Here is a 22889-nt window from a genome sequence, read left to right as displayed (position 1 = left end):
ATGAATGAGTTTTGACAGTCTCAACACAATTTCCAATGGGCGTGAATCCAAGGCTTTAAATGGCTGTAATTTGGCAAAAATGCAACCTCACTCAAAGGCCGCAACATTTTTGCTGTGGGAGATGGAAACCTCACCCTGTTCCATCAGGGGACATTTGTTCCATTAATCTAGGCTGGATTCAAACTGAAGCTTCAGGCATGATTGAACAGTGTGCTAAACAGCAAAGCCCCGCCATCCTCTCCCTCCCCCCAATATTACTGCCTTGAAGTTAATTCTAAATACAGAGAAACTCTCAATAATCCTCATTACGATTATCTGTCTTCCCAGTTTAACAAATATAGAAACTTCTGGGCAGATCACCCTGGGAAGCCAATATTAAATAAAAATCCAATAGAGAGCCTAAAATTGACAAAAAAGAGTTCAGAGTGCCTCATAAGACCTGGTGGCATTGTTACTGTCTTTTCAGTTGCGACTGCAAGAAGACAATTATCTCCCTGATAATTGCAGTGTTGTTCAGGAAACAATCTGGTTTACAGAGAACTGTAGTCGTATGTAAAACACTGGAAATTCTGCAGAATTCAGTTTGTGTTCAAATTAGTGAAACGCTTTTTGCAATTGATGGATTAGCAGAAATAGTCTCGGCATATTCAAAGGCATCGTTTCAAGGGCATCAGGGTTTCAGCGATTCCGGTAACAATGTGAACTATTGAAGTTATAAAACCTGTAGATCAAGTCTTGAAGGATAGAGACTTTCCGGACATTTGTAAATCACCCTCATACTGGCCATCAGGCTTCTTGTTCCAGGAGAATTTATTTCAAAAGCCTCGCAATGTTTGAATTGTTCTATCGCAGATTGTATAGAGATGATTAATGAAACAATGGTTTTAAAATACCTGGAATCATTGAATATTCATAACGGGACCAGGTAATGCAGCTTGCTACCAAGATTACTTAATTAAATAACGGTAACTCATTAAATATAACGGTAGCTGTGGTACACTGGAAATAACTAATATTATTCCAATTTCCGAAAGAAGTCAGAAACGTTCTCCTAGGGATCTGGGACTGTTAATAATTAATATCTTATTAGATGCGGAGGAACATTTGGAGAAAAAGAACATTGTTAAACAACAATGATACAGAGCACATGCGTTATAATGTACTTCCTTAGTTATATTTGGCGGATAGTGTCATGGAATCTTTAAGGCTCACTTGGCAGACATTTAATGTCTCCGACACTATTGCACCAATGCCTCACCCTAGACTCTGAACTCAGACACGGGGCTTCAAAACCAATGCTATCCATTGAGCCAAGCTGGCACTACAGGCTCAGGTTAGTCTATGTAAATCACCTCCCTTAGGGATTTTCTTTGCTACAAACTGCAGCTTGGTCCCAGTAAACAGTACCAGTGAGAAGAGACATTAACTTGACATGAAGCTGTGAACCCAAGGTGGTTACCTCAAGCTAAATTTGCCTGGCTCAATAATTCTCGCGCTGCTGAAGTTTCTTATTATCTACCTCATCGGAATTAAACTGCGTTGATTGCAAAAGAACACGAGTATTGCATTTGGTGGAGTGCAATGTGTGTCTACCGCACTTTAGACGTCAATTGTAAGCACCCACTGGGTTGAAGTCAATTACCAAATTTTGCTTTAAATTGATACGGAGCAAATGTGCAGGTGAAATGGACAACAGCTTTGACAATAATCTGCTTTGTAAAGCGTGAATGGATCAATCTATTCCACCGTCCACAGCAGAGGTTCATGATCAGTTAGTCTATAACAGGTTACTTATACCAGCGAGCTTTTCTGTAATCAGACCCTTTGTTGCTAAATTCAAGAACAAGGGGTCATCGCTTCAAAACGAGGACCAAAAAAAGAGAACAGGAAAGGCAGGAGAATTTGTTGTAATGAAAGAGTGAGCAGCATCTTTTTTTGTTTAGCTGACCAATAGCACAGGTGGTGGTACAAGAAATAAGAAAAGGTTTCGAAAAGGTCCAAATGATTCCTGTCAATTAAGAGGAACTAGAGTTACTCCACTTAGAGATAGATACATCAAATCTTGTGGTAACCAATAATCTATCAACCGATAATCTGATTTTCTAGCAATGAGGATTCTTGTGGGTTTTCATTGAATTCTGTAACTTTGATCATTCTCCATTAACAAAACCAGGAGGAATTTGGAAGGAAATAAAAAGATTGCTGCCACTGGGGAAAGGGAAGAAATGAGAGTTGGCCGGTGGGGTAGGTCTTCGTGAGGTAGTTGATGAGGTTCAGTGTTTAGGTAAAGATAACAGACACAAATTGTGTGACATTTTCATGACCTTATTTATTCGCAGGACAAAGGCAGTTGAGTAGGATGTGAGAACCCATTGATTGTAGTGGAGCTACAACAGAACAAGAGAAAATATTTCAAAACTGCAGGGATCTAAATTGATCCAGGCTATTTTTATCCGCCAGGTCTCTATGCTAATTATTTGTTTCCATCTCCAGTGTTAAGTGCCTGCAGTCTCTCGAGGCCTCGATGCAATAAATGGAAGCTTTTCATCTTGCACTTGCCGGGCAAGAACGGCATTCTCTTTGTTTTGGTGATGCTGTGACTTTATGTGCGTCAGGGAGACTCGTGTTCCATTTGTCTCATGCAGTAAATGAGCTGAAAATCAATCTCTGCAAGTATTTGCTCAACAGGAGCTTGTTTTGTTTTTTTTTTGCATTGATGTATTGAACAAAATTCAGATTAAACACTTTTTTTGTTTTTTTGGTCAGCTGGGGTCGGTCTGACACGTGCAGAACTCTTCACGTGCTTAAGAGTATCCAAACCAAGCTGAGAATTCCTTGCATCCCACCTATACATGGAGATTCCAGAGATAGATTGTTGGAATGGAATACGCACTCTCTCCCTGGACGGATCACCCCGTTGTTTACCTAATTTCCGGGAGTATTAGGTGCAGGTTGGCAAGAGCCAAGACTTGGAAGATCCAGAATATGCATTGGGGTATTCCTGAAGTCTAACCAGCTAAAACTCCATTGAAAGAACAAAATTCTGCTTAGGAGTTATGATGGCTGTGGATCAGACATTGTTCATTAGAAATAAAAAGGCCAAATACATAAACGGACAAGATGTTCCAAAGCTCATCAATAATTGAGAGGACAACACTTAGGATTTCTGTAACACATGCCGTGAGTGGCACTGGTGATGTTACATGATGTGTCTGATGTTTAAACTTGAGCATTCTTCACTTTCACATAATAGTGGTTACATTGTGCATCGTAACAAGGGGCCTTTCTTATACATGTATCATACATGTTCACCTACATAAAATACAGTCACTACACTTTACAGTAAATCCTGTGAAGCGCTTTACCCATACCATACCCATTTGGAATTTATTTGATAACCACAAATACAGACGGGTCGAAAACTCGACTCAAACTCTCAAGAATCCAATCAGATGTTGAAATACAATCCAACCAGACAGAGATCAAATGAAATCCTTCGGGCATCTGTACTATTTGTTGGAATTAATTGGCACCGTTCTGCATCAAAGGATGTTGATGTTGGTGAGGTCATGTTAAAATGTAAATGTCTATTTAAAATCTGGAGAGGAGAAAGAGCCAGCAAAGAATAGGAGAAGCTCTACTCAAATTCACAAGGAACTTAATTACATTAACTGACGTTCAGTTGATGCCTTTCACGTGAAGGAAACTGCACAAAGCACATTCCCAAATGGGATTAATTAGAAATGAATGTTGTTACGTAGGTAAACGCAGCAACTAATCTGTGCCAGGAACATCCTACAGATAATGAGATGAGCAGTCAATTAACTTGAATCCTGAGGTGAATTTAATAATAATAATCCTTGCATTTGATATAGTGCCTTATCACATCTATGAGACATCTCAAAGCACTTCACAGAATATACTGGAAAGTGAATTGACTGTATCTCTGACTGTCCAGCACTTTGGGATGTCCTCCGGATGTGAAAAGCGCGATACAAATGTAATTTTGTATTGTATTTTGTATTGTATTGACTATATGTATTTGGATGTGGAGGGAATATAACTAGGAGGAGTTTTGTTTAAGTATTGTTTTTTTGTTTAAGTAAACGATTTTGTTTAAGTAAACAATTTGGGAAACAGTCCTTGGATGTCTAACTGAATCACAAGGCAGACAGGACCTAAATTAATGACTCAATCGTAAAAAAGATGATCTGGAAGTAACGGACAAACTTGCATTGCAACAGGTATCATAGGCAAATACTAATTGGCTGATCTCAACATTGACTTGAGTTCGATTCGACACCTGCTGTTTTGTAAATATCTTTCAGGGGAAAAAGAGATATGGTGAATCTTGTATGGAAATTGTCTGAAGAGTTTATTTCTTTGTCTCTTTGCCTCTGTAGGTTTCTACATGTACATCGAGACTTCCCGCCCACGAGAGAAAGGCGAAAAGGCTCGGCTCTTAAGCCCTGTATTCAGTACACTGCCTAAAAATCCATATGGATCCACTAACAGTGCGTACTGTGTCAACTTCTACTACAACATGTATGGGAAGCACATAGGTAAGTTGTGCCTGTGTGTGTGTGTGTGTACATATGATATAACACCAGCCTATTTATCTGTTTTGGAGCTCGATAACTTCCTTTCTTACGTTCCACTTCCACTCTGGCTGTTCGATGGGTCTCACCTGCTCTGATCCACATTGGTGGGCAGAAACTCTCTCCCAAAATCCATCTTCTCTTTGCGTTGAAGTCCTACCCCTTTTTCCTATGCTCTCAGCCACCTCCCTCCTCCTTCCTTACTCCCAACATTCTCCAAACATGAAAGGCCCTGAATGCTAAATGATTGTTTAAGTGTAAATGGTTGTTGTTGTTGTTATTGTTGTATCCAAACTTTAAAGTTCCACTCCTTCAAAATCTCTCAAGATGAAACTGAAATAATTTAAACAAGAATAACACAACCAGGAGAGGAAAATTGAACCAAATGCCACTTAAACCTGAGGGCAAGGAAAGCAATGGCTAGTAGTGGCCTGGACTTTCATACTGTTGACATCAAGTCAATAACTGGAAGATTTTAATTATATTCTTATAATACAACTTCATCATGAAAACCTTACCACATCAGGATAGAGTCCTGTGGGATTGCTTTGTGATTATAGATGTAAAACAGAGAGCGCACTAATAACAACTCCCTTCGTGATTTCAAAGTATTATTAGTTACAATTATTTTATGGGCAGACAAGTGCGAATTAGAAAATATTTCACAGGGCTGGAAACCCAGTCAGTTTGTGGGGCATTTTGTTTTGACACTTGCGCCTTCAACCTTTCAGACAGTGAGTGTAACATAGAAACTGAAATGTAATTAAAATGTAGATACGGGTCACTGTCTGCTCGTAAGGCATCTGTTTTGTGTCTGTATCAAACCCACAGGAAACTATCAAAAGAGGAAGTCTCTTTGTATTAGGCATGTGGTCACATCCCGAGTACCACTGACTGACAGTTTAATGAAATGGAAGAGGCAGCAAGTTCAGATGCAGCAAAAACAAACAGGTTCATTCAGAACTACTTTATGCTTAACATTAATTCTAAGACTTGAACTCAAGGAAGAGGCCCCGGCGTTTTTCTGCCTGCAAGCCTGGTCTGAAATGCTTTGCAGATGAATTGAAATGTGTGAGACACTTCACTGTACGCACCTATGAACAATTTCCCATCGAGCGCATTCCTCTGCTTCACGTTGGCTGAAAAATGGAAGGCTAGTGATTCGATTTTTACTTTTAATTAATTATTAATTTGACCAAAACAAGAATGCCATTCTAACACGCTCAGTTAGGACAATTAGGCTCCAGCATTTTGTCTTGTTGCATGTAAAGAACATTTGGTGACAGAAAGGAAGAGAAGTAAAGCATTTGCCCTTCAAACCTTCTCATTATTTTTCTCCTCCTAAAGTAACGCAAGTGGCCGTTACTCATGTTCAAGCAGGGATATCTAGACAGCAGTCAAAAACAAAACAGCACTGGTTGATTTTCCTACTCCCTGACCCAGAGAGGTCTTAAGACCGTTTGTAGCACCTCCCCAGGGAGTGTGATATGCTGTTGTAGGATGCAGGAACCCAGGGAAACTCACTTAGTGAAGGAAAGCAAGCTTCCCGTGGCTGGAAGTCAAACTTGGGCTCTTTGGTTGTGAGTTTGCTATCAAAGCCACTGGATCACATCCTGCTGTCAGAAAAAGGAGCTTGAACAGCGTTGTGGAGTTCAGCAACTTCACAGCAAGTTTCATTCACATGGCATCTGTAAGCCAAGTAATAGAGTGGCATTAGACACACTGTTAGAATCTAGTATCGTTCTTCACACCCTCAAAGTATTTGAAGTCTACAGCACTTGCTGATGGTGAGTTGAATAAACTAAGGTTTATTTTTTTCTTTGAGATGTACACTGAGAGAAATTTTCATTGCCAAACACTTTCATTGTAAATCCATCTTCAAATCTGAACCATACCAGAGCCTGGGGCGGGGGTCGGTGGGGGGTGGGTGGGAAGGGTAGTGGGAGGGCGTTGCTCACTCACAGTCAACCGTCCCCAAAAAAGTGGTAACTTCAAGTGAAATCCGCAGTCATGACATCTACAGAGTGTGACAGAAACATCCACGTTCTCTGATCTTTTTGGAGACAGACTGCGAGGCACTTGGCTCTCATCAAATGTAATTTAGCAAAGTGCTCTGTGTTCGGAAAGCAATAAAAAGTTGGACTCTGAAGCAGTAATGAGAACTTCGATAATTGGCGCAGTACCCCAGATGAATTATGAGCATATTCACAGCCAGGAAATTACTCAGCCTGTCTGCTCATCTCTTATGTCATTATCTGCAGTATCAGCCACTTTTATATGGCCCCCCCAGTAGTTGTGCATTTGTAATATGTAGAGATATATTGATGCAATTTCATAGACACAGTGTGTTGGACTAGTAAGAGCATTCATACATGCCGCTATCTATTTTGATCCCATTAAGAAGTGTTTATCATGAGCAATCCTAAGGCTTTTGTTTATTTCATAAATTATGCTGACTGCATATTGCCTTCTAGCACCAAAGTCTCTCAAATTTCTAGTGCAGCTGAGGATTAATGTGAGGTTGTAGAGCCAGAAATATCAGAGCAATCAGAAGAGGGATCTATTTGATTGTTTGAAACCGTTTCATTGGCCATTTTCCTGCCCTTCTTTGAAGTGTCAGGAGTAAGTGTGAACAGGTCAGACACAGAAAGAGGTTTTACACTTAGGAACAAGTCAGCACAAAGTCAGCCGTGTTATTCAAGAGACTGAGTTTCTGGTGATATAGTGTGGAAACATTAATCTTATTGCTGCTGGGAACTTTATTCTAACTTTTACTAATTCAGTGACTGAAAACCTTCCAGTAGGAAAAATGTGATAAAGATGAAATAATTACAGAATGACAGTGCAGCAATTGTCTTTGAACATGCTAGGGCGGAAGCTGAAAGGAATTGAGGGGTTGTTCATTATGTCAAAGTAGTGTGAGGCAGCGATAAATAGTAGCAGTTCTTATAGTAGCTCTGTTTGGAGAGAGGAGGGCGGTTACATACGATGAGAGAGGTTTTGGGATGTATAATCAGTTGACTTTACATAAAATTACATAGAATTATAATAATAATAATAATAATCCTTGCATTTGATATAGCGCTTTTCACGTCGGGAGGACGTCCCAAAGCGCTTCACAGAACACACTGTAAAGTGAATTGACTGTATATTTGTGGGCGAACGCGGCAGCCAATTGCGCACAGCAATGTCCCACAAACAGTCGTAGATTGAAAATGACCAATTTATTATTTTTTTTTGGTTTTTTGGAGGGATTATTATTAGGCTCTGTGTGGAGTAAGGAAACTTGCCCAAGGTTTAGCCCTCTGCCTGGAATTGAACTCAGGTCTCTCACTTGCAAAGCGAGTGCTCTAACCACTGAGCTACAGGACTCCAATTAGTCAAAGCATGCCATTCGACCCAAACCTGTGCCAGTGTTTATACTCCACATGAACCTCCATCCATCCTAATTCGCATTCCCTTTCACCCTCCCATTCCCTTCTATTCCCTTCTCCCTCATGTAAGCAGGGAAGAGTTTCCTCTTAAATGCATTAGTGCTTTGTTTCAACCACTGCTTCTGGCAGTGAGTTCCACATTCTCACACCAATCTGCGTCGAGATACGTTTCCTAAGCTTCCTTTCTGATGGATGTGAATCAGCATTGTCTTTTCCAAGCGAGTTCGGTTAAAGCTGACATTCTAAACTCTCCGATAACCAGGCACATCGCAGCTGCTGTTCTGATAGCAAACCAGCAGAAAAGGAAATCCTTTGGGCAACGTGGAAATTGCTGATTGTACAAGTGGTGTTATTGATTTACATGATGTGGGACTTCAACACCTTTAATGTGTCACTAATCTCAAACTGCTGTGTCTTAGGAAGAGATTTAAATGTCCCTTTGTGATTTACAGACTAATTATCATCAGCAATATGAATTATTAATTCCAAGCATAAGTAAGCAATAAATCCTTCACCTTTTGTGCTAAATTTAATATAATGTGTTCCGAAGAATTTTAGCTTGTGTTACAAAATAAAATTACCTGAGGATTATCGGAACTTCAGGAAATGATTGGGAAAGTTTGATTACCTACAAAATACGGCAGGATACAGTCACAGTTGAAATTCTCATAAGGCAAAGCCTTTTGTAAATCATTTCTCCAGAGTTCATTTGAAGCTCAGCGTGAGTTTTGTCAACCAAAATAATAGGAATAATTCTTGCATTTTGAGATGGCGTCTTTCATGTCAGGAGGATGTCCCAAAGTGCTTCACGGGATAAACTGTGAAGTGTCGTACCTGTATTTTGTAGGCGAATGCAGCAGCCATTTGACAGAAACTGCCGTGAAGTGAATGATCAATTTTATATGGGGGATTATTGGCCAGGATACCCGGAGAAACTCCCTTCCCTTTTCCAATCGGGTTAACTGTAACATCCACCTGAACAGGTAGATGGGACTTTAATGTCTCACTTTAATGTCTCATCTGAAGGACAGCACCACCTTTTTTTTAAAAAAAGAAAAGCTTCAAAGTTAAGACTGAATTCAACAATTTGTCAAATTGAAATGCTAAGAAAATAAAGTAAATCTACACCCAGGTGCAAATTCTCTCCCTCCCTCCAGCAGACTCAATGTTTTATTCTGAAGACTTCTTTAACCACAAGCGCATTATTAGAGGATTCGCAGTGAAGTAATACAATATTGCGACAGACCTGAAAACCACCGTCCAATTCCAACTCAAGCAATCAGAATATCTGCGATGCGCCTATTGTAAAGTTTGACCTTTTGTCACAATTTCCTTTTTTTGAACAAAGCTGGTTCACCTCCTAGGGGAGAGAATGGTTCAACCAGAATTCAGATGCACCTCCGTTCTGTGCTATTAGTGATTAGGCTGCGGACATCAGTAGCAATTGAATGCTTAGTTCTCCTCCTGGACAAGCTGATTGTTGTATTTTTCTGCCTGACAAAACTGCCTGATCCTGGCTGAATGGGAGCTGTTATCCCAATCCTTCTGGACCTCAGTGTACAATACACTTGCTGGAGGCAATCTGTTGAGGGTCTTTATAACTACACAGAGGTCCCTAGTTTAAGGGCAATCATTGAAAAAGACACGCCATGTCTTGACTGATTTGAAACCTCGCTTTCGCTTTCGGGGTCTTTATAACAAAGAGAAACAACACAGTGTTCTGTATTTAAGCTGCTCAACTGGAGATCAAGAACTATTACTGTACAGATGATGGTGAATGTTTGCCACCAGGAAAACAAATCCTGACAGCGATGAAAAATAATACCAAAATTGACACTCTGTAACGGGAAACTTCAATTGAAGATTCATGCTGTGCCTATACCTATGGTCTATAAATGAGAGGAGTAGATTGTTGAGTCCGCAGTTGTGAATAAGAACCTGTAAAAGCGCGATTCTGTGTTGTCAACTCCAGATCTTTGTTTCGTTGTTGTCCTTTCCTGTGTGAAAAGCACGGCCACACTTGAATCAAGCAGAATTTGAGATGGTCTCCAGTTCATTTCTCAGGGTTTAATGGCAGGGTTTGAAAAGCGAATGAGGTTTGTCCTGGCATCTTGGCCAACTATCATCCAGATCAAATTGCCATTCACTTTGTGGTTGCTCGTGAGGAGATTGCTGCCTCATCTGCCTACAATACACAACTTTACAGTGAATCATGTGAAGGACTTTGAGACATCCTCCCAATTTGAAAGACCCTATTTTAAATGTGAGGAGGATTATTATTATTTTTGGCATCGGTATTTGAGGGCTTGAGTGGGGGCAGAAGAGGTGTTGAATCTTTCATTGGGCTTTGCGCAAAGGAAGTAACCACAAATTTGAATCAATAATAAAATATTGTTAGGTAAATCCAGAAATACAGCAAGTAAATCAAGTGCACAGTACCCTGAACCCGTGGCTGAAGGCGAACTGGTGTTTGGTATAACTGCACTGCATAATCTGCCACCAGAATAGTAAACAGCTAAGTATCCCTTACTCCTGTTATATTTGCAGGCATTGAACAAAGTTTTAAAGGATTAATACAACAACAACTTGCATTTATATAGTGCCCTTCACATTTCAACGGCGTCTCGGAGCGCTTAATGTGTATCCATCTCTACCCACCCCCTCCCGCAACACCACACACACAAACACCAATTTGTATTACAAACTGCATTACATTTCCCCCCCAATAAGAATCTTATTCCATGTTTTTTTCAGGCACTTTGAATCTGTTTCTACGACTAAAGGGACAAACCGTGACTGAGAGCCTCATCTGGAGCATGTCGGGCAATCGAGGGGAACGGTGGATGCAAGCAAATATCAATATCAATCCCAGTGGGACCTTCCAGGTGGGAAAATAAAGCTAGCAGGAATACATGGGACAACATGACTGATAGATCAGAAATAACGGTACATTTGTTCTATAAAAAGGTGGTTTTGTTCACTAACGCATTATTTAATTCACGTTTTATTGCATGCAACTGCATATATGGGAGTGATGATGATGATAATAATAATCCTGACATTTGATATAGCACCCATAATATCGAGCGTCTCAAAATGCTTCACTAAGTTTTCTGTGAAGTGTAGTGACTATGTGTTTGTAGAGGACAGTGATACCTGTGGTTTCAAAAAGCAATGCATGGTTCAGGTTCTTGGGGTACCACTGAGCTCTGTGTTATGGCCACCTCAAACTTCACCATCCTTAACACTATCACTTTTTCTTTAAAGAACGCTATGGCTTTGTACAAGGAAATAACAACAGCAACAACAACAACTTGTATTTATATAGTACCCTTCATGCGGGGTTGCGTCCCGGAACCCTTCTTTGCATTCTCAAGACAATCTTTCATATCCTAGATTGCCAAGTGATGTGGTGCAGGCTTATTGTCCTCCACGGACAGAGCAACATCTGTTACAACACGATTTATGGTTGCCCTTTAACTTGTCGTAGTTCACAGAGCTCTCGCAAGGTTGAGGTCGCCAATTACAATAAAACCTGCAACGCAATTTTCGGGATTGATACCAGAGCACATTGCTGATGGGAAACGGTAAATAACTCTGGTTATTGAAGAGACCTATCCCAAATAGCTTCTGTGTCTGTTTGGCTGAATCTGAGACTAGCCAGAGGCCCAGTCAAGGGAGAAGACCCCTCGCCTCCCCCCCCCCCCCATATTTACAGTCTATGCACAATACATCAAACAGGAGCTTTATTGACTGCTGTAGTTGTCGTGCCTGAGAAACTTATCTCCAGTAGTTTGCATGAGAAAACCATAGCACACAAGTTTATTCTGTACATAAAGCAAATTCCAGTGGAAAGGTCAATTGAAAGCTCTGTAGGTTAGAGGGAAGCCAAAGATTAATATTTTTACCTTCAGAACTCTGCAGCGGGTAAAATGACCTGATGGGAGACAAGGCCAGTGTTTGGATCACTCTTGTAGGCAAACTAGAGAATAGCAATCTTGAGTCCTGATGTCTGAGGCAATGGAGAGAATTGATCATTTAATAATAATAATGATAATCCTAGCATTTGATATAGCGCCTCATCACGTCTTCGAGGCATCTCAAAGCGCTTCACAGAATACATTGTGAAGTCAATTGACTGTATATTTTGTGGGTGAAATTCTTAAAATTCTTAAGCTGGTAGGTTTTTTTTAAGAGCTGCGGAAAACCAGCTCCCAAATTAGGGCTGAATGTAAGAATTTTCCACACTTCTGTGCAACCTTAGATTTAAGAGGCGATGATGTTACAGACTCGGACTAGGTAGAATTTTGGTCCTCACACCTGAAGTGATTGATTTAGAGAAGTGAAGCTGGATCAAACCAATAGTGAGGGACAAAAGAGACAGAACGATGAGAGACATCCCAAAAGACTTGGGGAATGAGCAACACAAACCCAATGATGTCAATGTGTCCCGAATGAAACTGCTGAATAATAAATTACAAAATGAGGCAACTAATTTCATCATGTATTAATCATAGTCGGGAACTCATCAGTCATCAAATTCATTCAGTAAAATTATTCGTTAGGTTCACACAGCACTTATTTAATTCTTAAAACCGTTTTTAATCAATAAATCTTTCAGGGTTATAAATAGTTGCTAATTTTAGTCAGTAAAAAATTCTGGTCAGCAAATAAATGGTTGTATCCATTTACAGCCACGTGAGTCAATACTTACTGAAGGAAAGTCTGATTCTTGAGATCCCAGAATTTGGTTCAGTGCATCAAGTACATCACCTAATAATAATCCTTGCATTTGATATAGCGCCTTATCACGTCGCTGAGACATCTCAAAGCGCTTTACGTACTTCCACACAAACACACTGAGTAGGTCACATGTGGAGAAGCTGGTTTCATAATGCCATCTTTCTTAAAATCTTTTTTTTCAATAATTACCCAGCTCCCATTTCATCCGTACTCGGTTGCCTTCTCAAGGTGTGTTTTTGTACCATTGTCAATGTGGCGCACTCATAAAAGTTAGTCAAGCGTTTTTAGAGCTTCTTTATCACTTGTGGGGCTAAGTTTCTAAACACCTCCGTGGCACACACGTGTCAAGGGTTACACTGCTCTGGTGGGATGAACCATCGCAACAAGTTTACCGCTGTCTGAGTACAACAGATATAAGATGGTTTGGCCTCAAAGAAACATCAATTTATGGATTAAGTTTATATTAAAAAAAAGGTCATCCACTCCCACCCCGTTGGATCTTCTTTCCACTCCTTGTAAGATGAGCTTCACAACTGTTAGCGCCAAGTGTAAGAGCCTGAAGGGTACACTTGCCTAACACAGGCAAAATGTACGGAATTCATAGAGTAAAGTTCAGCTGGGCTGTCAATAAGCAATTAATAAAGTGTTAAAAGGGGTTTTGCCGCATATTATTTTATGCCCAAAAAAAGCCCTGCAGAATTTTTTCTGTTATCAAAAAAACAAACGTGTCGTTTGCCTCTTAAAACTTCCACCATTTCCACTTCCACCTCTGCTTCCCCGAGGAATTTGGGGCATAGAGAGGCTTAACGAAGCTGTGAAAAATGGACAGTTAGAGCAAGTGGGTCAAAATCAGCCAACGGCCTGAGCTCCTGAGGTAAAGATTGTGTAATCAGTGCTGGGGATGAATTTAGAAGTACCATTCCATTTGCTAACAGTGTAACAGAAACTTGTCCCTGCCCATTCATTTAAAAATAAGCCCAAACCGCAGGCAATTTAAACGGAGCCAAGCCAAGCTACAAAACTACTTTTTTTTAAAAAAAGTCCCTTAGGGTTTAAGACAAACATGTTTATTTTGAGTATTCGCAAAGTCATAAATCAAGATTGTTTTTTTTCTTTCAGAAGACGAGCTGTAGAAACCCGTTTAAGCTCTGTAACATTTTGAATTAACCGCGCAGCAACAAGTAACGTTTGGATTTTTTTTGCAAACGAAAAGAGTCACGGAAGAACTACTTGTTTTTTTAAATAAAGTAATCTTCCTATGGTTTAAACGCTCACTTTTCACTGCACCGTGGGTGGTTACTTTGTATTTCTCCAATCCTGACAAGGTGCTAATTTAGTGAAACATGTTGCATCCACCTCTATCATTCACGGCTGAACAAGAACAATCACCGTGACACTCGGAATTGGAATCGAAGCCAAGTGCTGGGAAACCATAAAGGATAAAGGAGGAGGGCATGGTGTCTGTAACACCTGCTAGCCACGTCTGACAGTACCTCTGCCCTGCTTTCCCCAGTATCGCATGATAATAAGATAATACTCCTTGCATTTGATCACATCGGGAGAACGTCTCAAAGCGCTTCACGGGATATATTGTAAAATGTAGTGACTATAATTTGTAGGCGAATGCTGTAGCCAATTTGCACAAAGCTATGTCCCTCAACTCAGCCTGGTGTCAGCCTGGTTCAGTTGGTTGCACTCTGGGTCAGATGGATGTGGATTCAAGACCAATGTCGAGAGGTGATATACAGTAAACTCATGATAACTCATCGCTCCAAAGGAAAGGGGCACAGTGACAAGTTATCCAGAGTTAGGCGTATGTATACATACATAAATTAATGAGGCCAGGATATTGACAGCACAATGACTTAAGTGGTAGTAACAAATTAAGTCAGGGTCGAGTTATCAGGAGTTTACTGTATAATCCAGGCTGACATTCCAGTGTAGTGCTGGGGGGGGTCACTGTGTTGTCAGCGGTGTTGTCCTTTGAATGGGACAAGGTGTATTCTGCCTGTTCAGGTTGATGTTAGCGATCCCTTGGTACTTTTCCAAAAAAAAGATTTTCTCCCCAGTGCTTTGACACACAATCCCTACAGATAAAATTGACCGTTGTCAATGGGAACTTTTGTGGAGCGCTTTGAGATGTTTTCGCTATAAACACCATCCCAAATGCCAGGCTGATTTAATCCTACGAGTCAAAAAACCATGTGCTCACTCTTTATTTATTTTAAAGCAGTTAACGTGCCATTGGCCTCAGGTTTAAGGGTGTTGTAAGAATATACAATACTTTGCACCAAAATGGCTGTTGAGTCCACAACAACACTTAAAAGGGAATTGGGAAAATAACATTAAAGATTATGGGGGAAGAGCAGAGCAATTGGGATTAGAGTTTGCATAAATGGGAAGTGGCAGCACAGACATGAAGGGTCTCCTGCTGTGCTCTCAACTCTCTCTCTGATTCTTCGAATGCCTGGATATGTTGTGTACAAGGAGGCACGGTAGTTATTTCTTTTTAGACACAAGTGATGCAAATATAGCGTCGTATTCTTTGGAGGAAGCTGATGAATTGGAACTGAAGGAAAAGCCATTACGCTCCTCGTAGCAGCTGCTACTATTACATTTCAAAGTGATATTGTTAAATTCTGAAATGTACAACCTGTTCATTTGGTGTCCATTGGTTTCCAAATGTTTAATCTCCATGCACTGACCTCCTGTGTGACCCATTGAGTATTGGGAATAGTGACACCATTTGCATGTAGCTTCCTCTCCCTCCCCACACACAACACACACACACACCCTGATGGAACTGTTACTTTAATGCTGGAAACAGTCAGGGCTGAAAGCCATAAATACGCAAACTACCACAGGCGGCAATGAGAATAGCTGTCCCAAGACTGAAATAGATCCTGCCACATAAATTGCATCCCGAGTCCTTTAATAAAAAAGATAAAACACTGGGGAAAAAAAAGGATGAGACCAATTCAACAGACAATTAGTGTCCAAAGCAATTGCCAGGAGGCCTTTGTGTAGTGTGTTGACACAGAATGGAAACCGTTAATCTTCCTTCGTGTTACACCTTTGTTTTTATTCTGTAAAACACGGCATTTATGGATTTATAGAATCAGTATCAATGGATTGGAAATGGCATGATATTGTGTGGACGTCAGCTATCTAAAACGTGCTAGGCTCACGGTTTAGCTGTTTATTCAACATGTGTCAATGAAAGATGGATGATAGTTGAGACACCCACTTAAAAGATGAGATTACAACTATCAGCGAATGCTAATATATGAGCAACACTGAGACTTGCGTTTAATGCTCTACATTTTATTGCCAGCGTTTGCCGTTTGTTAAAATGATGAGATGCTGCAAAATAGATTCTTTTTATATGAACAAAAGTTTCATTTTGTAGACAATCTTTTTTTTGGCTACGACTCAACATACTTACTGATGAAATTACAAGGTAATTTAAGTGACTGTATTGTACTCTGTATTTTCTCAGTCCCGTTATTTTCTCCCATTTTAATCTGTAAATTAAGATTCGGTTCCATAGATGTGCAGTGGGTATCGATAACAAAAATAATCCATGCATTTGAAATAGCGCCTTTCATGGCACAAAGACACTTCAAAGCGCTTCACAAGGCTTATTAAAGTATCCAACTGTGGATTTTGTAGGCTAACGGAGCAGCCAATTTGTACACAGCAAATGAAACAGAAATGACAAATGACGCGACACCACAAAGCACAATGAATACATTCAGGAGAGGGAGAAGGGGAGAAAATTGGAATGGAGAAATTGACAGAAAAGAAAAGAAAAAGTCAGCAATGGTTGGTGTGCTGGCTTTTTGTGTAAATGGGGTCAATGGTTGACTGGTAGAAAGATATGATCGAGACTGGACAGGAGCTGGAACTATCACCCAATAAAAGTTAGAAGACGAAGGAGAGGGGTACAAAATATAATTGGACTGTCAGTACTGCAGGTTCAATGATGATATAAGTATGAGCCCCAGGAATTTGCTTGCCCACTGATTTTTTTTTAGCAAACTTGCAAACTGTTCAGAATTGCTCGAAGATTTGAGAGAGGCGTCCAAAGTTATTATCACACTGAGCGGAGATGAATGCTGCATTCCACAACTCCTGGGTGGAAACGTTGAATTAGGATACTAAAAATTAAATTATGGAAAGCAAATTAAAATAAATTGATTTATTAGTCGCTCCAGAGGATCGCTTTTCTTTGGTGGGAAGAAGGGAGGAAGGGCGAGAAATGGAGGAGGGAGGGGAAATCCAACAACAAATATAAAGCCCTGATCATCACTTTTTTTAAAAAAAATCTTTTGCACTTCAGCAGAAAGAAATGCTTTGTTGCCATTTGCTTAAGATGACCAGAGTAGAATGAAACTCCAGTGACATATTGCTCACATTATTATTCTCTGTGCTCTCCGAATAAATTGTCAAATTGTAACCTGCTCGCTCTCAGTTTTTTTCCCCCCCCTTTTTTGCTTATAAAATACTCCAGATACAGAAGCACTGTGAAATACAGAAAAATAGACTGATGACAAAATGGACCGTGTAGCAAAATAGAAGAGTCAGTGGAATATGATAAGGGTGTTCCGCAGAGGCTAATTTAAGGCAACTTAGGATATGATGAAGGAGCCCTATTCTGTTTCTGATCTATGAGATATCTGACTCAGGAATCCTTAATCTTGATATTTGTTCAGAGAGAAAATATTCCACTTCTTTGGTAGCTCAAGGAGTACAAACACAGCCAGCACAAATGACACTAAAATACTGAGAGTCAGAAAAGAGAGGGCACCGTTTTCTGAAGGTGTTTGGAGATTAAACAACATTGCATTCTTTGAAGTCAATATAGTCTTTGAAATGCTCTTTCACGCTTTTTTCCCTTTAACATGTTCCCCGGAATATTCTTTCAATGCAAACATTCCCATTATAACCCAAGCATTTCTTTTTCTTTGACTGTCACTGTTCAGCTGATCTTTGAAGGAATTCGGGGGCCTGGTATAGAGGGAGACATCGCAATCGATGATGTAACCGTCACCGAAAGCGAGTGCACGAAAGTAAACCAGCCTGTCAACAGTAAGTCAAATCTACCCGTGCAATATTTCCTGACCAAAGAGGCAGCTGTTACTGATACAGCAGTAAAGTTTGCAGTATTTCATAATGTATTTCATGTGTAAATTAATGCATTTACACTACCATTTTCTGTCCATCTGTTTCTTGTCCAACTCCTGGTCACAACTCCTAATCATATAAAAACTGAAACGCTTTTGATGAGCACAGACTTACCTAGACTCGTGCGGATGTTCTGGGCGCCGCTTCTTGATGTCCCCGGGGGCCACTTCGGGCCCTAGGGCCACAGGTTGGCCACCACTGGCCTGAGGTACAAGCTCAACCCTCCTGACAAGGGTTTGAACCCATAGCATTCTGACCGAAAGGAGAGAGGGCTTTTAGCTGAGCCAAGCTAACACCAATGTGTCCTGTGAGTTTTGGGGGGGGAGACAGTGCTGGCTCCACATGTTATTTGCTTGACTGTTACAATTCATTTTACTTATGTGAATGTAATAGCAATGATAATAGGACATCTGACCCCAAAAAAAGGGAGAAAAACATCTTTGCCCTCTTCAGTATCATTTGGCACTGCCCCCGAATTTACTTGCCTTTACCTTGATCGACAGGCAAGCTTTGCGACTTCGCTTTGTATATACATAGAAATTAATACGGGGCCTATTGTCCTTAAATGTCGAGTGTGTCTCTTTTACAGTGCATTGAGATGGAGTTTTGTAGGCAGTTATTTTAGATAATAGCTCCAGCCTGCAAGGGTAATGCAAACCAGGTACAGATAACAAGAGGAAAGCTTTCCTTCACTCAGGTCTATTTGGTCTATTAGCCCGCGCTCTTGTGCAAATAATAACACACACTTTGCACTTGTGTGTCCTGCTTTGCCCACTTTTATATATTTACAAATACATTTATTCGGACTGACTTCTCATTTGTGGGGCCCCAACAAAAGCACACATATGGACAGGATCAAGCTCATTACTTATTTCCCCTTTTTCCTCTTACACTTTCGAATAGCCTGCTGAAAGCTCATTAACCCTGCACAGACCTGAAGGTAGAAGGTAGAGGACCTCGTAAAACAGTCACATTGAAATTCTAGTGGTGAGAGGGCTCAGCATCGGACATGAAGGAGTAAAGCCAGTGACAGTCTCTGAATTTTGTACAGTTTCAGCTTCTTAATTGAAATAGCAGTAATTATAATTGGATTTGCCTCTCGTTTTCGAATTCTAATTGTCCCGTTGTGTTTTTTCTGTTCTTCGAAACCAGATTTAAAAACTGGCAGCGAAGCCTCTGCATTGATACATATATGGCTGTTGCCAGTCACCCTTCTCATCGCCATGTTAAGCCATGGAAGGTGACCTTATTTCCGACAGAGGCTGAGAAAAGATTCATCAGGCGTCGCACAAAGAATGAGTCTTTATACGTGGACCTTCGACAATAATTACCAAAGATCCATCAGCTGGCTGGAGTATCAAACCGTATGCGTCCTGATGAAAGGCATCTCGGGAGAGAGAGAGGAAAGATGCCAGATTCAAACACAAACCAACAACAACGAAAATGTATATGTGTAAAGTGGTCTACCCTAGACACAGAAGAGTTTTTCTTTTCTGTTCCTTTCCGAGGGATTTTAAAAAAAATACAACTGCACCCAGATGGACTCTGTGAAAGAGCTTTAGAAATCTTGTCAAAGCACAAAGATCTGGCTGGTTTTATTACAGTTGAATGGAGATGCTTGTAACCAGAAGACATAAATTGTTGTGGCCAACTAAAGAATTGCAAACTGAAAACAGGGTAAAAGGAGTGCTGACACTTACTCCCCTTGAGAAATATTCAGCAAAGCATTAGATAATTGTAGGTCCTTTCCTTTGGCTGTCTACTCTGGTGTGAATACCTGATCTCACGACTGTCTGTAGCAAGTGTTTTGTTCCTTTCCTCCCAACCCAACCCACCCCAACCCAACCCAACCCTCCCCCCTTCACTGTTAACTTTGCTGTGCTTTATTATATGTTTGGTCTTTCTGCATGCGATGCTGCCCGCTGTATGTGAACTGGGCTCAAATAGTATGTGGGCTATATAGGAGTTTGCTTGCGGCCACAATAACACGACAAGTCATCTGTCCGAAGTGAGGAAACCAAACCACCTTCTGTTTGTGACATGCCATAAAACCAAGTGCCTTCAATTTGAAAAAAAATTATTAAAAAAAAATAATGCCTGAATCATTGAAATAGAAAACACTTTGCACTGCTAAACAATGGAGTGTGTAGAACCTTTTGTATATACATTACAGCCAATTCCTACAGGCAAATCAGGCAGCCACTGCATTGTTCCTCCAGGCAGAAAGACTCGCGTTGCAATCGAAGTCCTTGGACAAAAGGCATTCATTAAAGCCATCAAGGTGGTCGCAGCCCGCCAGCACGGGGTCCTGTGTGGGGGTGGGGGAAGAAACAGCTTCCACGAGGCTTCAAGAGGGAGCGTCACTTTGTATAGTTATCGAGTGCAAATGGAATGACCAGAGCAAAATGGGTCTTCAGAGGTGTGCGGAGCACAGAAGGCATCAAACAGATGATGATTGACTGCACTTATTTACAAGTCATCTCTGTCCAGATCAAAAGTGGACGGGCTGTGCAGAAAGCACCCCAAGCAACAATCCGAACTGTACTCAACAAGCCCTGGGATTTTCAGGCTTGCAAAAAAAAACCACAGGAGTTTTCTTCTTTGGGATAAAAGACTTGACCGAAGACTGCAAGAGAGGGCTTACCCCCGCCTTCTGCTGAGTTATTCAAATCTGTGCGGATTGTTAAATCTTATTTTATTACTTTAGCAGGCCTAGAAAGAGCAATGTTACCTTTAGTGGTCGAGAAGAAGACTCACAAGGTCTACCCTTTGAGCCACCTGAAATCACATCACTTGACTTTAGTCGAATGGTCTCAGAACTGTTCTGTACAATTCCCTTCCTTCTCTACCGCTGTTTTATTTTTTAAATTCTGTGATTTCTTTTTTGTTTAAATTATTTGATCTTTTAAATTAAAGGATAACTTTTTTTCCGTCTAAGATGGCATAATTGTACACTCTGAAATTCCCGAGTCTTGACAAAAACACACAAAGATAAACCCACCAATATGCAAGGATTTGGATTGGAATCCTATTTAACAAATAATAGTTACGTAGGTTCAAAAAGAAATTTGTGTGAATACTGAATATTGATATTAAAAAAAGCACAAGATGTATGATTAAATAAAATGATGAACATTTTATTTTAAATTCCATCGAAATTTTGTCCAAATTCAATACAGCTGCAGAGATGATTTTACGTCTTTATGTCCAATAAACCCCTTTTCAGGTATGACGTGACTTATTGCATGTGTGGCTGCTGGTATAGGAGAATTTAATTAAAACAGACAGACTTAATGAGATTGTGCTATTCCCCAAGGCTTGAAAATTCATATTTGATTTGCTGAGTTCGTTGCTAATCCCTGCAGCCATCTGCCCCTGCTATGTTGCATTTGATGTCAATTTTTCTGAATTATCTCTCAACTATTTCTGTATTCTTTGATGACATTTCTTTACCCTTTTCCCTTATATCTAACGTGGAATGGTATATCTCTTACAGCCTTGAGTACGGTTGTTCACATGGCCCCAGTTCATCATTCCCATTTGCTGTTTTGACAAAGGGTACTGTTTAAATTGTTGAACCTGTCTCTCTGTTTGTCTGTCTGTCTGTCTGTCTATCTGCCTGAAACAGTAATGATGTTCTTTTTATTGGACAATGCAATAATCTCTGCTACCCTCCTGCATCAAATCCCAACACTTAGTTCCAGGAAAAGTAAACTTTCTGTTCTCGTTCCCTCACCGAATTGGCCCACATCAAAATTGTGTCCCCCTTCTGTCTCCCCCAACACACACGCGCACACTTCAGTTAATTTGGGGTTTCTTTTTGTATCAGGGGCTCCCCAGACACTGGCCACAGAAAAGAAAAATCACAAATTTAAAACAGAAGTGGCTGATGACAAAAATCATAGCTAATACAAATAAAAAGTGAGTTATTTTTTTTTGTACAGTGTTTTTTTTCCAATAGGTGTGGACCACTGCAAATGGCCACATTCAAGTTGCAGTTATCACTTTTCTCAGGCCATTTATACACCTATATTAAAAATTGTGAAAATCTATATGTGTATCGTCTCTGTTTATAATAATTAATAATTATCCTTACGTTTGGTAAAGCGCTGTCCATGTGAGGAGGATGTGCTTCACTGGTTATACTGTAAAGTGGAATGACGGTGCGCACAGCAATGTCCCGCAAACAGTCATGAGCTGAATAACCAATTTTATTGGGGCTTGTTGGCCAAAACGCTGGTTGAAATTCCTTTCTCTTTTCAAATAGTACCGTGGGATACTTAACAGCCACCTAAAGAGGTGGGCAGGACTTCAGTTGAACCTCTCAGCCCAAGGGCAGCAACTCCATTAATGTAGCGTCCCCAACCACTGCATTGGAGTGTCAGCTCAGCTTCAACCCACAACCTTTTGTCTCAGGCAAGACTGCTGCCAACTTAGCCAGGCTGACACACAATTTTCGATTCTTACAGTTGTTTTTTCCCCCAAAACCACTAAAGTGGTTGTAATTTGCATGTTAAACACCTCCTCCTTGAAAAATTGAGGAAAATTGCACAAATATGCACTCTCATACACACGCACACACACACGGGGAGATTCCACATGGGTCTAGATTTCTAGAGTATGCAATATTTGGCAAATTCTTGATTTAGAAGCTGGATTTCTGCAAGTTCTTTTAAGAAGAATTAATAATGTATTTGTGGATTTGCCAAATGTTTAGGACTTTAAAATGCAAAGAAAATGGAGTGAATCTAGACATAGGTGGCATCTCTCCCCCTGCACAGTGTTATTTAGAATGGATGGATGAAAGTTTCAAGTATGTTTCACTTGAAAGGAAGAACTGCAAGTTTTCAGGGACATTCTTGTCCGGGGGCTGGGTGGATGGAAAGCAATTCCGTGAGCTTTCTGTCTCCTGAGGCTGTCATGCGCC

General features: G+C 40.4%; 1 protein-coding gene across 1 annotated transcript in view; it reads left to right on the top strand.

Moving 5' to 3' along the window:
* mdga2a (MAM domain containing glycosylphosphatidylinositol anchor 2a) overlaps nt 1-19816 on the top strand; it is a gene marked incomplete at its 5' end in the record, with an annotated part of 236384 nt that extends 216568 nt beyond the window's left edge. The window contains 4 exons of the mRNA XM_042338106.1: nt 4404-4562; nt 10787-10917; nt 17761-17866; nt 19115-19816. Coding sequence (XP_042194040.1) covers nt 4404-4562; nt 10787-10917; nt 17761-17866; nt 19115-19206 — 488 coding nt within the window. The remainder of the gene's footprint in view (nt 1-4403; nt 4563-10786; nt 10918-17760; nt 17867-19114) is intronic.
* Between the last annotated feature and the right edge of the window lie 3073 nt (nt 19817-22889).

The sequence above is a fragment of the Callorhinchus milii genome, unplaced genomic scaffold, assembly GCF_018977255.1.
Source record: "Callorhinchus milii isolate IMCB2004 unplaced genomic scaffold, IMCB_Cmil_1.0 Scaffold9, whole genome shotgun sequence".
Lineage (NCBI taxonomy): Eukaryota > Metazoa > Chordata > Chondrichthyes > Chimaeriformes > Callorhinchidae > Callorhinchus > Callorhinchus milii.
The sequence above is the reverse complement of the archived record's forward strand: the minus strand, read 5'-3'. Positions and strand labels throughout refer to the sequence as shown.